Source organism: Medicago sativa, chromosome 3 (assembly GCF_051527215.1).
Source record: "Medicago sativa cultivar Bolivia chromosome 3, Bolivia_mono, whole genome shotgun sequence".
Taxonomy (NCBI): domain Eukaryota; kingdom Viridiplantae; phylum Streptophyta; class Magnoliopsida; order Fabales; family Fabaceae; genus Medicago; species Medicago sativa.
In genome coordinates, this window is record NC_140751.1 from 98,602,497 (window position 1) to 98,618,650 (window position 16,154).

Sequence of the window (16,154 nt, forward strand, 5' to 3'; positions counted from 1 at the left end):
AATCGATTTAGGGGCAAGATAGAAATTGTGTGAGAAAACAAGAAGGATTGATAGGGGATCACAATTTAGACAAATTAATATAAACATTATACATCACTGTATCTAAAACCCTATGGGCCAAAACATCGCAATGAGGTAAGAACATTTATTTGTTACATGTGTTATTTGTATTTAAAATTAAGGGTATTTTTGGAAAGAAAAAATTCAACCCAAAAGTGCTGAAAATGGTATTTTTCTTTATATATAATATAAATATAGTATAAATCTATTTGTTATACGTGTTATTTGTATTTAAAGTTAATGGTATTTTTAGAAAGAAAAATCTAACCAAAAAATGCTGAAAGGTGTAGTTTTCTTTACATATGGTATAAATATAGATTTTAATTAAAACTAAAATTTCATATAAAAAACCATTTATAATTTACATGCGTTAGTGTAATAAAACTGTTCATAATTTACATGCGTTAGTGAAATAAAAAGAATGAAATGACTAAACTTGAAAGTCTCAATTTTACAGGAGTAAACACATATTTAACTATTTTAATGTGTCAAAGAAAAATAAAAAAATAAAATTAGAAATAAATAATAAATTGGTCCATGATTATCTTGGATCAGAAAAAGTCCAAGCCCATTATCATAAACCAAATATTTCCTTTCTTCTTCAACTTTCTTCTTTTTTCTCTACTCGTCTCTAGCAGTGTTTTAGGGTTTCTCTCCGTCAATTTTTCATCGCAACCATCCCGCAAACGTTACAGCTGCTACTCGATCATGGTAAATTTTAATCTCAACAATCAATTTTAAGCTCTAGATTTTTCCCTCTGTTAAATTGATCGGATCTGCGAATTATAATATTCATTGATCTATTGCTTCATGATGAAATCGTGAGTTGTATGTGATTTGATTAGATAGCTATAAAAAACTGAATCCGGGCACAAACACACGTCGACAGTGATAATAATTTGAGAAAATGATATAATTGAATGTAATCAGTTTGTCTCGGTGTTAGATATTGACACGTCTTTGATTAGATTTGGTCATGAGTGCCAGTGCTACATAGTTAAACAGTGAGGAGCAAAGCGGAAGATGGCATTCTGACTTATATGCGGCCGTGACCTTTAAAGCTTCTTCAATTGTGTAGATTTACTTAAGAAAATATTGTCATTTTTTAATTTTTAATCTTTTATTTTCATTTGAATTTTGGACCACATTCATCTGGAAAAATCATCATGTTGTCTTGATCTACAACGAATCAGTGTTAACGTAGTATTATGTCATTAATCAATGTACTAAGGGATCTTTCTGAATCATTTTAATCCTAATGACCACTGCGTTTCCCGATTTTACTAGGTTCTGCTACAGTTAGATCCGTTTCTCAATGAACTCACCAGCATGTTCGAGCGCAGCACTGAGAAGGGCACTGTTTGGGTTACTCTCAAACGATGTATGTTTTAATGTTGTTTTCATTTGGGGTTAAATAAAATATGTCTAGTCCATATAGATATTTATAGGATCAAAAACATATTTAACCATTTTATTTGCTAGGTTGAGTGAAGGTTTTGGTTTTATATGTTCATTAACTTATTTTTGTATTTTTGTTGTTGTTGCGTTTTCTTCTATCTTCCAGCATCCTTGAAATCCAAAGTTCAGCAGAATAAATTGGTTACTGCTGGTGAAGCAATTGAGTATAGATGCCTTATACGTGCCACCAATGGGAAAAAGACAATTTCTACTACGGTATGTATCTTTGAGTTTGTTGTTTTCACTATGCTTTTAATTAAAACTATGTTGTTAGATGAACTCTTGCAATATTTTACTAGGTTACTTAGTGAAATACAACCTTCTGGCTATTTAGGCATTAAATTTTTAGGCACATTTTGATTGGCTTCTAACTTATAGGAGTTTCTTAATCAAGGCTAACGGGTAGACAGAGACTAATGTGCCCATATGTCCGCTTTTTTATTGTGCATATGTATATTTTATCGTGTTTAATCATCAAACAATGTTCTTTTTAAATTAATTCACTTGTTGCATAATATATATTTTATGTGAATGTGGATTTATCTAAATTTCAGTTTTCATGTTGTATTTGTCTCATTCCAAAATGTAATTTTTGCTTTGCTGTTAGTGTTGGTGAAAAGCCCTTGATTAGAATAGACTGATTTTTCACCACAGAGAAATAAATGAAAGATAAATAAATAAAGATTCACTGCATGGCTTGCATATAATAAATCTTTAGCGTGCTTTCCAAACTCCAAAAACAGGATAAGCAGGTCAATTGGAGGTGGTTTCATGATCTTGTATGTTTATTACTTTCTCACACTTGAAAAACCAGTTCTTATTGGAACATCATTTATGTCAAAACGAATTCAAATGTAAAGAAATAAAAGTTTCCATATTTCTCTTTCTTCCTATATTTATACTAATTCTGAAGTTCAAAACAGGTTCACAAAGATTTACATTTACTGAACATTTATACTAATTCTGAAGTTCAAAACAGATTAACAAAGATTTACTGAAAAATATTTGATATTGAACTAGTTCTAACTTCTAAGCCATGTTTTATTATAAACAACATGAATTCTGTAAAAAACTTTCATAGGGATTTACAAAACTGGTTATACCATAAATTATAGTTTAAATATGCCAAACATCTCCTATCAATCTTTCCTGCATCAGTTCTTTTGGAGATTTCCTGATCTTTGCTTTTATTTATTGGACCAGACAATTGAGTTGGAGATATAATTCCAGTAGAAATATTTCTCAACTTTGAAAATTGTTTTGTGTATTATGGCATGCTTGTGCGGAATATTATTTAAAAACTAATTGTAGACCAAACCATGAAAATAAAGTGAAACAAAATGAACAATCTCTCGACTCTATTTCATTTTGCTCGATAACACCTCAATAATCATTAATGGTGTTATATATGTATATTGTACACGGGTTACAACCAACCATGGCTATACTTTTGTTGGTGCAATTTGAGCTTAGGCAATTAGGCTTGAATCTTGACCAATTCATCAAAGATTGTTGTCTAGCTTGGTACCTTACTTGGTTTTGTGTTCCTAACTTCCTATACTTTTCAGGGTCAAGCTGGCTATATTAAAAATTATGCAGATTTTTCTGAATAACTCTGCAAGTTCTTCCTTGTGACGTTATAAACTAGTTCAAAAATAAGCTTTGTTTTGAACAACATGAATGAATTTCTTAAAACTAGTTCAAAGGGATTTATGAAACTATTAATATCATGAATATTATGGTTTAAATATTCCAAGCACCTCCTATCAATCTTTCCTGCATCAGTTCTCTTGAAGATAACTTCGATCTTTGCTTTTATTTATTGGAATGGACATTTGAGCTGGAGATGTGATTTCAGTGGAAAAGCTTCTTGAATTTGAAACATGTTTTATATGTTATGGTACAACCTACTTTTGTGGAAAACGTTGCAGTTAGTTTATGCTGTGAAATGTGTTGTCCTAATATCTACCAATTTTTTTACTGGTAGATCTTTTGGTTTGTGCTATACTCTGGTGACTACATTTCACTTGAATGGATTCCCTGTCTCCCTAAGCTGATTTTCGATGTTATTTAGGCCCAGAATAGCATGTAATTATTAAGTCGTTTTTTAAAATATCAGTGACCGAATATTATTTTTCATACACCATCAAGAATATTAGCACAATTAGTTTTAGGTAAGGCATGAAAATGAAGGGCAACAGAAGGGATCATCTCTTGACTCTGTTTCATTTTGCTGTTTGGTAATGCCTTATCATAGATGTTATCTTGGCTCTGCTTATGTTAATGCCATTTGGGTTTATGTAATTAGGCTTGATCAATTAATCAAAGTTTGTTATCTAGCTTGCCACCTTACTTGGTTTTGGGCTCCTATTAACACTTTAGGGTCAAGTTAGTTATAAGCTACACTTTAACCTTTGGTTATATCTTTAAGATCCTTTATTTTCTTATCCTCAACATGTCAAATATCACTTAAAAAGTTCAATTATGGAGATACTATCACTCATTCAAAACAGAATTGAAGTTAGGTAAGTGAACATCACACATTCTTGCTAAATCTTCAATTTCGGTATGACTGTCCAAATTAGCAAATCTTTTTGGATTCCTTCCACACTTGATTCATGTACATAATTTATGTACATCTAAGGTTTGTTTTCATAAGCAATCCTTGAGAGTTTATGGAAATAAGTTGAATAGCTTGTCACTGGATAAATTATAATAAATGAATACAAACATGCCCTAAGTGAAGAATTCTTGTTAGTTGCCTAGTTTATGTAGATTTTGTTTTTGAATTGGATGAAACATCATGCGCGAGTCCCCCCATATCTCTTTGGCTATTTCTACTCTTCCCTTCTCTCCATGCTTTTCATGTTTATGTAAGTTTTCTTTTCCACTTCTAATATTTAATTTTACTGGATTGTCATTTGAAAGGTTGGCCCAAAGGATCATCAACGCTTTCAAGCTTCTTATGCAACTATATTAAAGGCCCACATGACTGCTTTGAAGAAGAGAGAAAGGAAGGATAAGAAGAAGTCTGCAGAGATCGACAAAAGAGAAGGAAGTTCAAAGAGGCCGAAGAAGACTTGAAGTGATCTCTGCCTTTTCTGTTTGGTATTCTGCACAAACTTAGTTTCCTGCATCCTTTATTTTCATCTAAAGGATGCTCGGCTACACATACTTTTTGGAGTTGCAGAGTGAAGGAGTAATCGAAATGGGTGGAAAAGATAACTAAGATAGTTAGGTAACTGTTCATTGAATTGGGAATTTGTGAAAATTTTCCTTCAGTTCCTTCGGAGGTTATAAATTGAATTTTCTTCAGGATATATTTCTTTTCCCCTATTGATATTATTTTGAGGTAGTTAATCTTTTGGTCCCAAATATCTCATTGAACCATGATTCCGTTTATGATTGTTGCACCACAGGTGTGCAGTTATTGATATCTTTTTTCACCAAATAAATTACCAGTCCCAAATTGGTTCTTAATTCTTTAAAACTGTTGTTTATCATCCAACAAAATATCAACATTAACAGAGGCAGTAGATTTTAGCGTTCTATGGAAGAAACAGTAGAAGAAAGGTAGTTTATTCGTGCTGATAAAGGGGTCAACAACCCTAACTAACAAACAAACAAAACAACCAAAACAAGCCAACTTAGAACGGACATGGCTTTTCTGTTTAATAAAGAGAATGGATGACATCCGTGTACAAAAGGTGATGATTTTTTTTTTTTTTTGACAGGATATACAGATGAAGTTGACTTTTGACTTTTAAGCAAATTGGTTAACCATCGTAGTACTTACAAGCCAATATTTCTTTTTTTAAACTAATTGAATAATTAATGTATCTGATTTATAATACACTATATGAGCATCTATTATTTGATATGTACATCTATTACTTGATAAAACTAAAAAGGAATATTTATTTATGATAATGTGGTTGTTAACTATTAGTTACTCCATCCGTCCCGGAATAACTGACACATTTTCTAAAAAAAAGTGTCCCAAAATAACTGACCCATTTCAATTTTCAATACAACTTTCATCATTCCCAATACAATATAACACTAAATAATACTACTTTTATAATTCCCAATACAATATATTCCACTTCCCCCTTTATTTATACATTTTTCTTAATATGTGTGAAAAACAAAATTGTGTCAATTAAATTGGGACGGAGGTAGTACTTGGTTTTCTAGTTATGATTTTGTAAAAATAAGTCATCCCTTTACTTTTTTCAAGAATAAAATACTTATATTTAGAATTATTAAATTTAAATAATTTTCTGGTGATAAAAAGGTAAAAACAACTAAAAATCTAATTTTTTCAGGGTATTTAACAATAAACTTTTTACGTAAAAAAGTGATGTAATTACAAGATAAGGATCTTAAAATAGAATGAAACAATAAATATTGTATTGAATATATAAACTTCTTTTAAGGTTATGAATGCACAATAAATAATTATGAATGTTTATTTCCTAAAAAAATAAAGAGTAATGATATTTTGACATCCATTTGATGACAACTTTGTTGACAACCTTGTTTTTCTCACTTCTTATTGGTCAAAAACAATGGAGAGAAGAAAAGGAAGAGAGAGGATAACAATATCATGTGAGTATGAGAGAGAAAGTTGTCCAAAAGTTGTCAAAGAGTGGTTGTCAAAATATCATTTCTCAAAAATAAATTATGAATGTTATTTATGATCTAAATCAGAAAAGTAGTACTTTGTGTTAAAAATTAAATGAGAAAGGTATATATTGAAACTTAAATACTCCCAAAATAGAAATAGAAGATTCGAAAGAAGAAGAAGATCCCAAAATGTTTCTTGTTTTTAAGTCAGGTGTGGTGGAACTGAACATTCGAAGCTGCATGCCATTATTTGCTTATTAAATAAACTTGGTCGGCATAGCTGGACAAACACGTGGAGTGTTGTTATTGGTTGATAAGTAACATTATTCTTCCACCCTTGCAAATTTACCTCAACGGAATTCAGTTGAGTTCACCATCTTCTTTGTGTCTGTGCGTGTGTTGTGAGAGATAGATAGAAAGAGAGGAACCGTTACGTTTTTTTATCTCTGCTGTATCACTCTTTCTTTGATCGTTGCAACGTGGTGAAGTGTTTGATCGATTCTCTTGGTGAAACTGCGATGGTGAATCCTTTGGTTGAACGTGCCACCAGCGACTTCCTCATTGGTCCTGATTGGGCTTTGAATCTCGAGATCTGTGATGTACTCAATCGTGATCCCGGGTACGAAACTACCAATTGCGTTGGCATTTCCATTTCAAATCTTCTTCTTCTTTCTTGCGTATTTTCATCGAATACTTGTTTTTCTTGCAGAATTAACACATAAAATAAAATAAAATTAAAGACTGAATTCCTTTGATTTTCTTGTATGGATGATTCATGACAGTTAAGTTATTGACTGGAGTTTGTGTTGATCGCTGTGATAAACATTGCAATGGAACAGAGAAAATTAGAAATAGCAAATTTTTGTTGAATTTGAATTTGAGTGCTATTTTTTTTTTTTTAGATTGTTTGATCAATCAGGGAATAGGGATAGTACATGGCTATTTTGAATTCTGCAAATTTGAGTGTGATCCACTTGTGTAGTGAGGAATTGCAGGTTCGAACACATCATATCAAATGTCATGCATGCGTTTACCATCTGAGCTGTAATTACAAGACACCATGTCTTTTGTTTTTGGTCGCTGTATGATAGGCTATTATGAATTTTTTTTGTGAAAGAAATTTTCACTTTGTCTTCGTTAAACATTCATAACTGCTGGCTATTTATCATCGAGGAAGAAATATTTGCACTTGAACATTACATTTTTATGTTGAAAACATAGTTAATTGCACGTGCGTTCACGGCTACATTTTCTAGCTTCAATATAATACCATTATTAGAGTTGCTTTGAGGCGCGATAAATGTGAGGCAGACGCCGTTCCAAAAGGACCATTAGAGCATTCGTTCAGGTACCAATAGTTTCGGGTTTGTGTATATCAAGTTATGTATCAAAGTTTGGGAATCCCATGTATGAATGTAGTATTTCTTTTGTTTTATGTCTTCTACTATTGGGAGAAACGGGTGGTATGTCCCAATTTTTACATGTTCACGTTTCTCTACTCTTCTGTATATACAGTTTGGAGCTGAATGTTTATTTTCTTTGGTTTTTTTAATTAGCAAGAGTGTTTAAGTGGAAATCTTATATATAATTTTTTAGTTTTGCTTCTTCATAGTTTGAGAACTCATTGTGGTTATGATTTTTCAGGCAAGCAAAGCATATTGTTAAAGGTTTAAAGAAGCGGATTGGACACAGAAATTCTAAAATTCAAATTCTTGCGCTAACTGTGAGCTCATATACTTTACTATAAGTATTTTCAGCCCAGATCTTAACATTGTTCAATCAGCTTTTGTATATATGTATTTTTTGACCTTCTTTTCACACTGCGGTTGTTTGATTTAATGTTTCCTGTTACTTTCTGAAATAAGCATTCCACTTTAAACAACCCCAAGCATATAGAGAGAGCCGACAATATATATATATATATATATTATTTTTTATTTGTGATTGACATTCTGTTAGGAGAGAAAAGGCCTCTCAAATGCCTTAGTGAGATTGTATTCATCTTGTATTCTTTGTGGATGGGTAATACACATCATTTCTTTTGAATCACCGGTCTAACAGCCTCTATCATCTTTAACAATTAGAATACTTTTTTTATTGGTCTGTTTTTGTTATATTCTAGCTGCTGGAGACAATCATAAAGAATTGCGGGGACATTGTCCACATGCATGTTGCCGAGAGAGAGGTTCTTCATGAGATGGTGAAAATAGTAAAGAAGAAGGTATTCATATTTCTTTAATGTTTCAGTAGCCTTCCTATTTCGTTACCCGCTTTCATCATGCAAAATATGTTTATAATATTTGTCACGCCAATTGTAGCCCGATTATCATGTCCGAGAGAAGATACTGGCTCTTATTGATACTTGGCAAGAAGCTTTTGGAGGAACAAGGGCAAAATATCCACAGTATTATGCTGCCTACCAGGAACTGCTGGTACGTTATCCTTGCTCTCTACCTGCCATTATGAGTAGGTAGGAAGGGAACTGTTAGCTGATGTTGAAGCTGCAGGGTTTTAGATAAAGAGGAAAGATAAAGAATGAAGACTTAAACTCTTGAATATGGTTTAGGATTCATGATATGATGTGATACAAAAAGGCGTGGAAATTAATTCTAAGAGATAATCTAGGATACCCCAAGATTGAAATTAATCTTATGAAATGACCGAAGACATTCTAAAAAATATCAAGATATTATAACATATTCTTGTTGCTTCTAACGATCTCCCTCAAGTTAAAGCTTATTACAATTTACTTATTATAGTTGCATCTTTTAAAAGACAAAAATGGCCAAATATAGCTGTCGAGGAGACCAAATTTGGGATAAAATCGTACCAAAGTGCGGTTAAAGACAAAAACCAACACCAAATTGTGACTGGGACAAGATCAATGCCAAAGACCGAGTGTCTTTAAAGAAACACGTCTTATTTTAGGATGGATTGAAGGAATAGGAGTATATCTTGGAAGATCATGTTGAGGGGCCACAACAGCTCAATGCAAATGGTGGCAAAATCAATTTGAATGTGAGACCCACAAGCTAAAAGGGGTCTTACTCTCAACATAACCAGGAAGCACTTTGGACCAAAGGTAACCAGCGATACAATGAGTAGACCACATAAAGGTACTCTGGACCTCACATGCCGACAAGAAAAGCTTTGGAGTCTCGAGACATATGTATGTGACTATCCGTGAGACTCCTCCGGTGACCGTGTTTGTGGGAACACCCAATTGGCAGGCTCTGTACCAAACCATGTCATTTCCTTGGACATATGACAACCAAATTAGAAAGATCAGCCTCCTTGATGGAAGACAGTGATGGCCAAGAAAGGTTTTTGAATACAATTATTATTATAGTAGAGTCCCCCTAGCAATAGGGAGGGTTACTCTGAATCTATGTGAAGTTGTAAGATTTTAGATTAACAGGGAAAAGAAAGAATAAAGAGTTTCAATGATAAATATGTTTTTATATGATTGACGCATTAAGATTAAACACCGACCTTTATTTATTCAGATACAAGACTCCAAATCCTAATTTAAGAGAGGGAAACAAATCACAATAATATACTAAATAAATATGGAATCTAATTTAAGCAGCAATCTAATCTTGCAAGAGCCTCTAAGATGAAATGAAATAACTTGTCCTATGAGATTAGATAATCTAAGATACTTCAAGACAATACCAAGGTACTAAAAGATATTTTCATATCGTATTACAGTTGAGATGCATTTGGCACTTTTTTTGAGGATATAATGCTCTCTAATCTCATCTGCTTGCTTATATAGGTTTTGGGAATGAATGGTTGCACCCAGAATATTTGCATAAAACTTTTTTAAATTAATATCTTTGTACATCTCTTTAATTCTATAAATGGATTTTTTTGTTAGCATGCGGGGGCTCCGTTCCCTTCAAGATCTGAGCAATCTGCACCTGTATTCACACCAGTACAAACACAACCATTGGGATCATACCCTCAAAATATACGTGATTCTGATTCTCGGCAACCGGAAGCTGAGTCCTCAGTGGAGGCTGAGTTTCCAACCCTTAGGTACATCTCTCTCCGTGTTATCATATAAAAGGATGCTATCATAATTGTTTTCATTTCCTATTTTCTAACCCTCAAGCTATCTTCATATTTCCTATTTTCTAACCCTCAAGCTATCTTCATATCTTTATTATATGGAATTTGTTAATTATACTTAATTTTAGTGTAGTACATTATCATAACCATATTCATTATCTGTGTAGATTTTCTTTTAAGCTAAAATGCCACCTTTTAAGACATGTTCTGTTTCATTTTGTATTTGGCATAGCCTTGCATATTATTTTTTCAGTTAAGATGTTTGTTACATCATAGTTTTTCTATACATTTATCATATGTTCCTCCCCTTAAATCACTTTGTCACTCCATTTTCATATTTATTGTTTGTTTGTTTGTTTCTTGATCTATGTAAGATAGCTTGGAAGATCAATATGTAATTGGACTTTAAAGCTTTCTCTTGTTTCTCGATTTATATGATCGCTTAAGAAATGCTTGTATATGGGTACATTCAACAGTATCTCGAAATTTGTAAGACCAACCCCTTCCCCCGCCCTAAATCTTTTTTTGAACAAGCCCCCCACCCAAAATCTAATAACTTAGGGTCTGTTTGATTGAGTTTTCAAAAACTGTTTTTCAGTTTTTAAAAATTAAAAACTAGAAAACTTGTTTGGATGTATGATTTTGTAAAATTGTTTTTAAAAACTTTTTTCCATTTTGCAGTTTTTAAAAGTAAAAAATCAAAACAGCAAATATGGGTTTTGCTTTTCACTTTTGCTTTTCTCTTTCTACAAAGATTGAAAACAGAAAACATGGAGAAAATGTACAATTTTCATTAATGGCAGTTTGGTAATTAAGTGGAAGTTTGGTAATAAATTTATCAAACAAGTTTTTTCATTTTTCATCTCTAAAACCGTTTTCAAAAGCAGGATTACCAAACAAGATTTTTTTTCTTTTTCTTCTTAAAAAGACTTTTTAAAAACAGATTTACAAAAGAGTATTTAAAAACTAAAAACTAAAACACAATCAAACAGGCCCTTAACCTTTGGGAATTTAAATGGATTGACATTATGAACTACGATAAGGCTGTTCAAGAGTAGGTTATCAGTAATAACTATTAGAGGAACATCTGACAATTTTTACAACACACTATTATTGGTCAATTTCATGTTGGTCCCACTACATAGAGAGGACCTAGGTTTTTAAGAGGGAAAACTTACCGAATAATATTGAATGTTTTGAGAAAAGTCTGTTGTTGGTATTCTTAACTATTCTTAGACGATGATAAACATTATTCTTTGTGGTACAAATTACCATATCTGACTGTGCATTGATTTGTTCTAATTGAGCTTTTTGTTGTCAGTTTGACCGAAATTCAGAATGCACGTGGTATTATGGACGTTCTTGCAGAAATGCTCACTGCTTTAGAGCCTGGTAACAAAGAAGTAAGATGTTCAATTTCAGCTTTCAAATTATGATGTATCTAGTATCTAGATAGAAAAATATCATGTGAAACTTGAGGGTTTTATCAATGGGGGAAGCACCGTTTTTTTTTTGAATATGTAGCATTAGTGCATTACATGTATGACCATTACTTCTATGTTTAGGGGCTCCGGCAGGAAGTTATTGTTGATTTGGTGGAGCAATGTCGCACATACAAGCAAAGAGTGGTACACCTTGTTAATTCAACTTCGTAAGGCCTGCTGTTCTTTTTCATGATGACCACATCATCATATTCTTTACATGTTAAATTCATTTTAGTGTATTCTTGACGAAATTTCTTATTTAAATCCAAAGAAAAAACTAGTTATTATTTATGGTTTAATTTTCTCCAGGGATGAGTCACTTCTATGCCAAGGACTAGCGCTTAATGATGATCTGCAGCGTGTACTTTCCAAGCATGAATCCATTTCTTCGGGAGCTGCTGTTCAAAATGACAAGCATGAATCCATTTCTTCGGGAGCTGCTGTTCAAAATCACACTGAGAAACCAAATCCTGAACCTAGTGGAGCACTTATAGATGTTGATGGTCCTTTGATTGATACTGGAGATACTAGTAAACAAACTGATGCGAGGTAGTCCAATGTCTATTGCCGCTCTCCATTTCTACTCTCTGCATTCATTAACATAGGATACTATTGTTCTTAACTCTTACCCAATTATAATTCAAGTAATTCATTTTTCACCCTGTTATAATACACATGATTCTTTTCTGTTTGCTATTTTCTTCTTGACACTGATTTTTCTAATTCAAAATAAATTAAAAGTTATATTTGCCAATGATACTGGGAAACTTTATTATATTGTTTCTAGTGTCTGATCTCTTTGCTTTATGGGGAATTGAAGATGAGTTTTGGCTTTAAAGCTAGGGCTGTGTGAAGTTCTGTTCTAATTTATTTTGGATTGTTAGGGCTTGTTTGATTGTATTTTGGTTTTTAGTTTTTAAAACCAGTATTACCTGTTTTGATTTTCAAGTTTTAAAAACAAGAAAACAAGAATCATTTTTGTCAAACAATTTCACTAAAAAGTTAATCAGACAAGGTTTTCAATTTTTATTTAAAAACTGAAAAATGAATTTTAGTAAGGGAATCAAACAGACACTTAGTTTTTTTCATTCTTCTTATTTGACCTGGGAGCATTATGTGTCACAGGAAGTCTCCATTTATGTGTTCTACTATATGTCGGAGCAATGGATCATAGGCTTAGTTTTGGCTGCAGATTTGTGTATATTAAGTATAAACATGCAGAAATAGATTGGTGTCGAAAAGCATTTCAAGTTGACTAAACCTGTCTGGTGCCTTTTGGTTATATTATATGGCTCTCAAGTTAATGTTTTTTTGCAGATCATCTTCTAGTGCTGAAACAGGGTCTCAAACATTTAATCAATTGTTGCTTCCTGCACCCTCTACATCAAATGGTTCAGCTCCTCCAGTGAAGGTTGATCCCAAATGGGATCTGCTCAGTGGTGAAGAGTATAACTCACCAAAAGCAGATAATTCACTTGCCCTTGTTCCTGTAGAACAACAGCCTGCCAGTCCTGTGTCTCAACAGAATGCCCTTGTTCCTTTTGATTTGTTTTCTAATGGAAACATTGTGCCAACTCCTGTTAATACCCAGCCAATAGCTCCCCAATTTCAACAACAAACTATCATATCTCAAGGTGTATTTTACCCGAATGGAAGTATGCCTAATGTGGGGTCACCTCGGTACGATCAATCACTATATACTCAAAACACAGGTCCTGCCTGGAATGGTCAGGTTGTGCAGCAGCAACAGCAACAGCCACTTTCACCTGTTTATGGTGTGCTTAATGCTTCTTTTTAGATTTAATTCCTGTCTAGCTCAAACCCTTTCACAATTATGTTCTATTCTTTTTAGTAGTTTCTATGATTTCTGATCTCTGCTTTTAAGTTGGTTCATGAAAAATTTGCAAATCTTTGGTGTTTTATTTTCCAACTCAGTAGCAGTAACCTGTTGAATTTTGAGATGTCATTATTTAGGATTTCTGCTCTCATTTATGTTGGACTTTTTTTTTATTCTTGCATACAGGTACACACAGTGGCGGATCATTTCCCCCTCCTCCTTGGGAAATTCAACCTGCAGACAAAGGTAGTCCAGTAGCTGGCAGTCAATACCCGCAGCCAGTGCAAGTCACAGTACATGTACAAACTGCTGCCTTTCCTCAAGGACCTCAAGCAACCGGGTATGACCAGGCTGCTGGAATGTATATGCAGCCAAATGCTAGCCATTTCTCTTCAATCAATAACCAGGTTCAAAGTAACCAATTGGGATTGCAGCCTCCGTATATTCAGGGTGTTGCAGGTCCTTATATGGGCATGGTTCCGCATCAAATGCAAAATGGTCCTGTGGCTTCCATGTATCCTCAACAGATGTATGGTAACCAATTTATGGGATATGGCTATGGTCAGCAACAGCAACAGCAACAAGGGCCTCAATATATCGAGCAGCAAATGTATGGTTTATCTGTGAGAGATGATAATGCTTCAAGAAATCCTTACCAGGTTTCTGCTGCATCTTATGCGCCATCCGGAAAGCCGCCTTCCAAACCAGAGGATAAGTTATTTGGGGACCTTATTGACTTTTCAAAAGTGAAACCAAAATCCACTCCAGGCCCGAGCTGATAGCCCTTACAAAACTATGATTTGTTTTTTGCCTTTTTCACTTGTTTGCCATTTTTTTTCTTCATTATTCTTTACATTTTACTTTCTTATATAGTATTAATATGTATGTATATTTTTTTTGTTACCGTTCCATATTGTTTTGTTTCTCTGCCAACCGGCGATAGATTTAGGCTATAATAATATTTCTTTTTTTATCCCTGTAATATATACCTACATTTTTTCAAAAATATACCTACATTTTTACTTTGATCCCTGATTTTTTATTTTTTTGGAGTGATCTCCATTAAATGTATTCGTTTCAGGTGGCATTTAGGGTGGGTGAGGGGAAGAATTTCCCACCATAGGAAAGTAGATTCTGACCATTAAATTAAAGAGGAACATAGATTTTATTATGGTCCATCCACACAATATCTTTTTGTCACTTTGTCTTCAACCTTAGAATTATCAATAAAACCTTTAATCCGGAAAACTCTTCCTCCACTAGCCTAACAAAACCAGCACCCAATCAGTAGCGACAGGCAGCCAAAAAACATACTGCAGGGTCCAAAAGAATGCAAAACACCACACCAGTCAAGAATCACCAGTGCCAGCCGCAAACAGCCACAAAACAACGAAAACCCAGCAATCGTGTATACATCTTGCAACCCTTTTACAAATAACTTTGGGTATGAAATCATAAGAATTTGTTCTTGTGTCCAAGATAAAAATCACAACCAAACAAAAACATGAAAATATCACTTTCTTTTTCTAATACCCTCTATATTTAGATAATTTCCAAGATCAAGATAAACAAAAATCAAAACTTTAAACATATTTACAAAAATAAATATTTTGCAGTGATTAAGAAATTCACAAAATGAAACCATTGAATCAAACAAATCACATAACAGTATCGTTTTTTTTCCTTCTTAAAATTCAATGGTGATTTGATTGTAACAATTTTATTTGAAATGATGAATGAGTAAATTGAAAGGAAACGAACGATTGGAAGGGAGAAAGAACTGATTAAAGGAGATAGAGAAAAATGAGGAACCAGAAGTTGTTGTTGCTAGTGGTGGTGGGTGAGTGTGGGAGGAGAGAGAAAGGGAGATGGAAGTGTAATTTAGTGTTGGGAGTGTATGGTAATAGGGTGCTCTTATTTTGATCTAATGGTCAAAATAATACTTTTCCATGGTGGGGAATTCTTTCCCTCACCCACCCTAAATGCCACCTTCGTTTCATTACGATCCTTGTTATACTCTGGGTTCCTGTTAGTTTTGTTCCCCATCATTTTTGTCACTGTTTTTGAGACATGGACCTTTCATTTTTTGATTTGTTGAGGTTCACCAATGGTTCTTTTAATTCAGGGTCCATACTAGGGTCACGCTTGGTTTATGCTTAATTAGTTCCATATATGATAGTGTCTCGACCCGAAAAATGAGTTTGAAATGGGAAAATGTATATTACAGAGACTTAAATGAAAAATAATATTATATGGATTAAAGAAATAACGAGGACCAAAATAATAATATAAGATTGAATTCTTATAAAAAAGTTAACATTGAAATGGATACCAATTATACTTGATTTGTGTACCCTAATTATTGAGAAAATGGGACATGCTCTAATTTACCCAATTAGTTCATATTCACTAAGGTTTTTCTTGGAACTTGTGCATTCAATGTCTTAAAAGTTGCAAAAGTTAACATGACCCTTATAATTATTTAAATTTAATGGTGGTGGGTCGACAGTTCAAAGCAATTTTGTCACACAACCAATCAAAACATTTTAAATTGCCACATTGATTAAAAATATTAATTGATGTGACGATTCGAAATGTTTTGATTGATTGTG

The 16,154-nt window shown here is 33.2% G+C and overlaps 2 protein-coding genes across 2 annotated transcripts; both read left to right on the forward strand.

Moving 5' to 3' along the window:
• Positions 1-582: 582 nt before the first annotated feature.
• On the forward strand, positions 583-4,893 carry LOC146942708 (Signal recognition particle, SRP9/SRP14 subunit). The gene is made up of 4 exons (XM_085756759.1): positions 583-771; positions 1,348-1,441; positions 1,625-1,734; positions 4,447-4,893. Exons 1-4 carry the CDS (start codon positions 598-600, stop codon positions 4,600-4,602), a joined length of 534 nt encoding a protein of 177 aa, XP_085612885.1. The 5' UTR covers positions 583-597; the 3' UTR covers positions 4,603-4,893.
• Positions 4,894-6,499: 1,606 nt separating this feature from the next.
• On the forward strand, positions 6,500-14,570 carry LOC146942709 (TOM1-like protein 9). The gene is made up of 10 exons (XM_085756761.1): positions 6,500-6,766; positions 7,792-7,870; positions 8,270-8,368; positions 8,466-8,579; positions 10,028-10,188; positions 11,543-11,624; positions 11,787-11,872; positions 12,015-12,254; positions 13,023-13,480; positions 13,729-14,570. Exons 1-10 carry the CDS (start codon positions 6,666-6,668, stop codon positions 14,319-14,321), a joined length of 2,013 nt encoding a protein of 670 aa, XP_085612887.1. The 5' UTR covers positions 6,500-6,665; the 3' UTR covers positions 14,322-14,570.
• The last annotated feature ends 1,584 nt before the right edge of the window (positions 14,571-16,154 follow it).

What these genes read in the sequence shown, in the direction of transcription:
- LOC146942708 (XM_085756759.1), top strand. Translation starts at nt 598, where the DNA reads ATGATTATCTTGGATCAGAAAAAGTCCAAGCCCATTATCATAAACCAA. An exon ending in TTGGGTTACTCTCAAACGAT is followed by an intron (nt 1,442 to 1,624) that starts GTATGTTTTAAT and finishes TCTATCTTCCAG; the next exon opens with CATCCTTGAAATCCAAAGTT. An exon ending in AAAAGACAATTTCTACTACG is followed by an intron (nt 1,735 to 4,446) that starts GTATGTATCTTT and finishes GTCATTTGAAAG; the next exon opens with GTTGGCCCAAAGGATCATCA.
- LOC146942709 (XM_085756761.1), top strand. Translation starts at nt 6,666, where the DNA reads ATGGTGAATCCTTTGGTTGAACGTGCCACCAGCGACTTCCTCATTGGT. An exon ending in CTGCCTACCAGGAACTGCTG is followed by an intron (nt 8,580 to 10,027) that starts GTACGTTATCCT and finishes TTTTTTTGTTAG; the next exon opens with CATGCGGGGGCTCCGTTCCC. An exon ending in GCTGAGTTTCCAACCCTTAG is followed by an intron (nt 10,189 to 11,542) that starts GTACATCTCTCT and finishes TTTTGTTGTCAG; the next exon opens with TTTGACCGAAATTCAGAATG.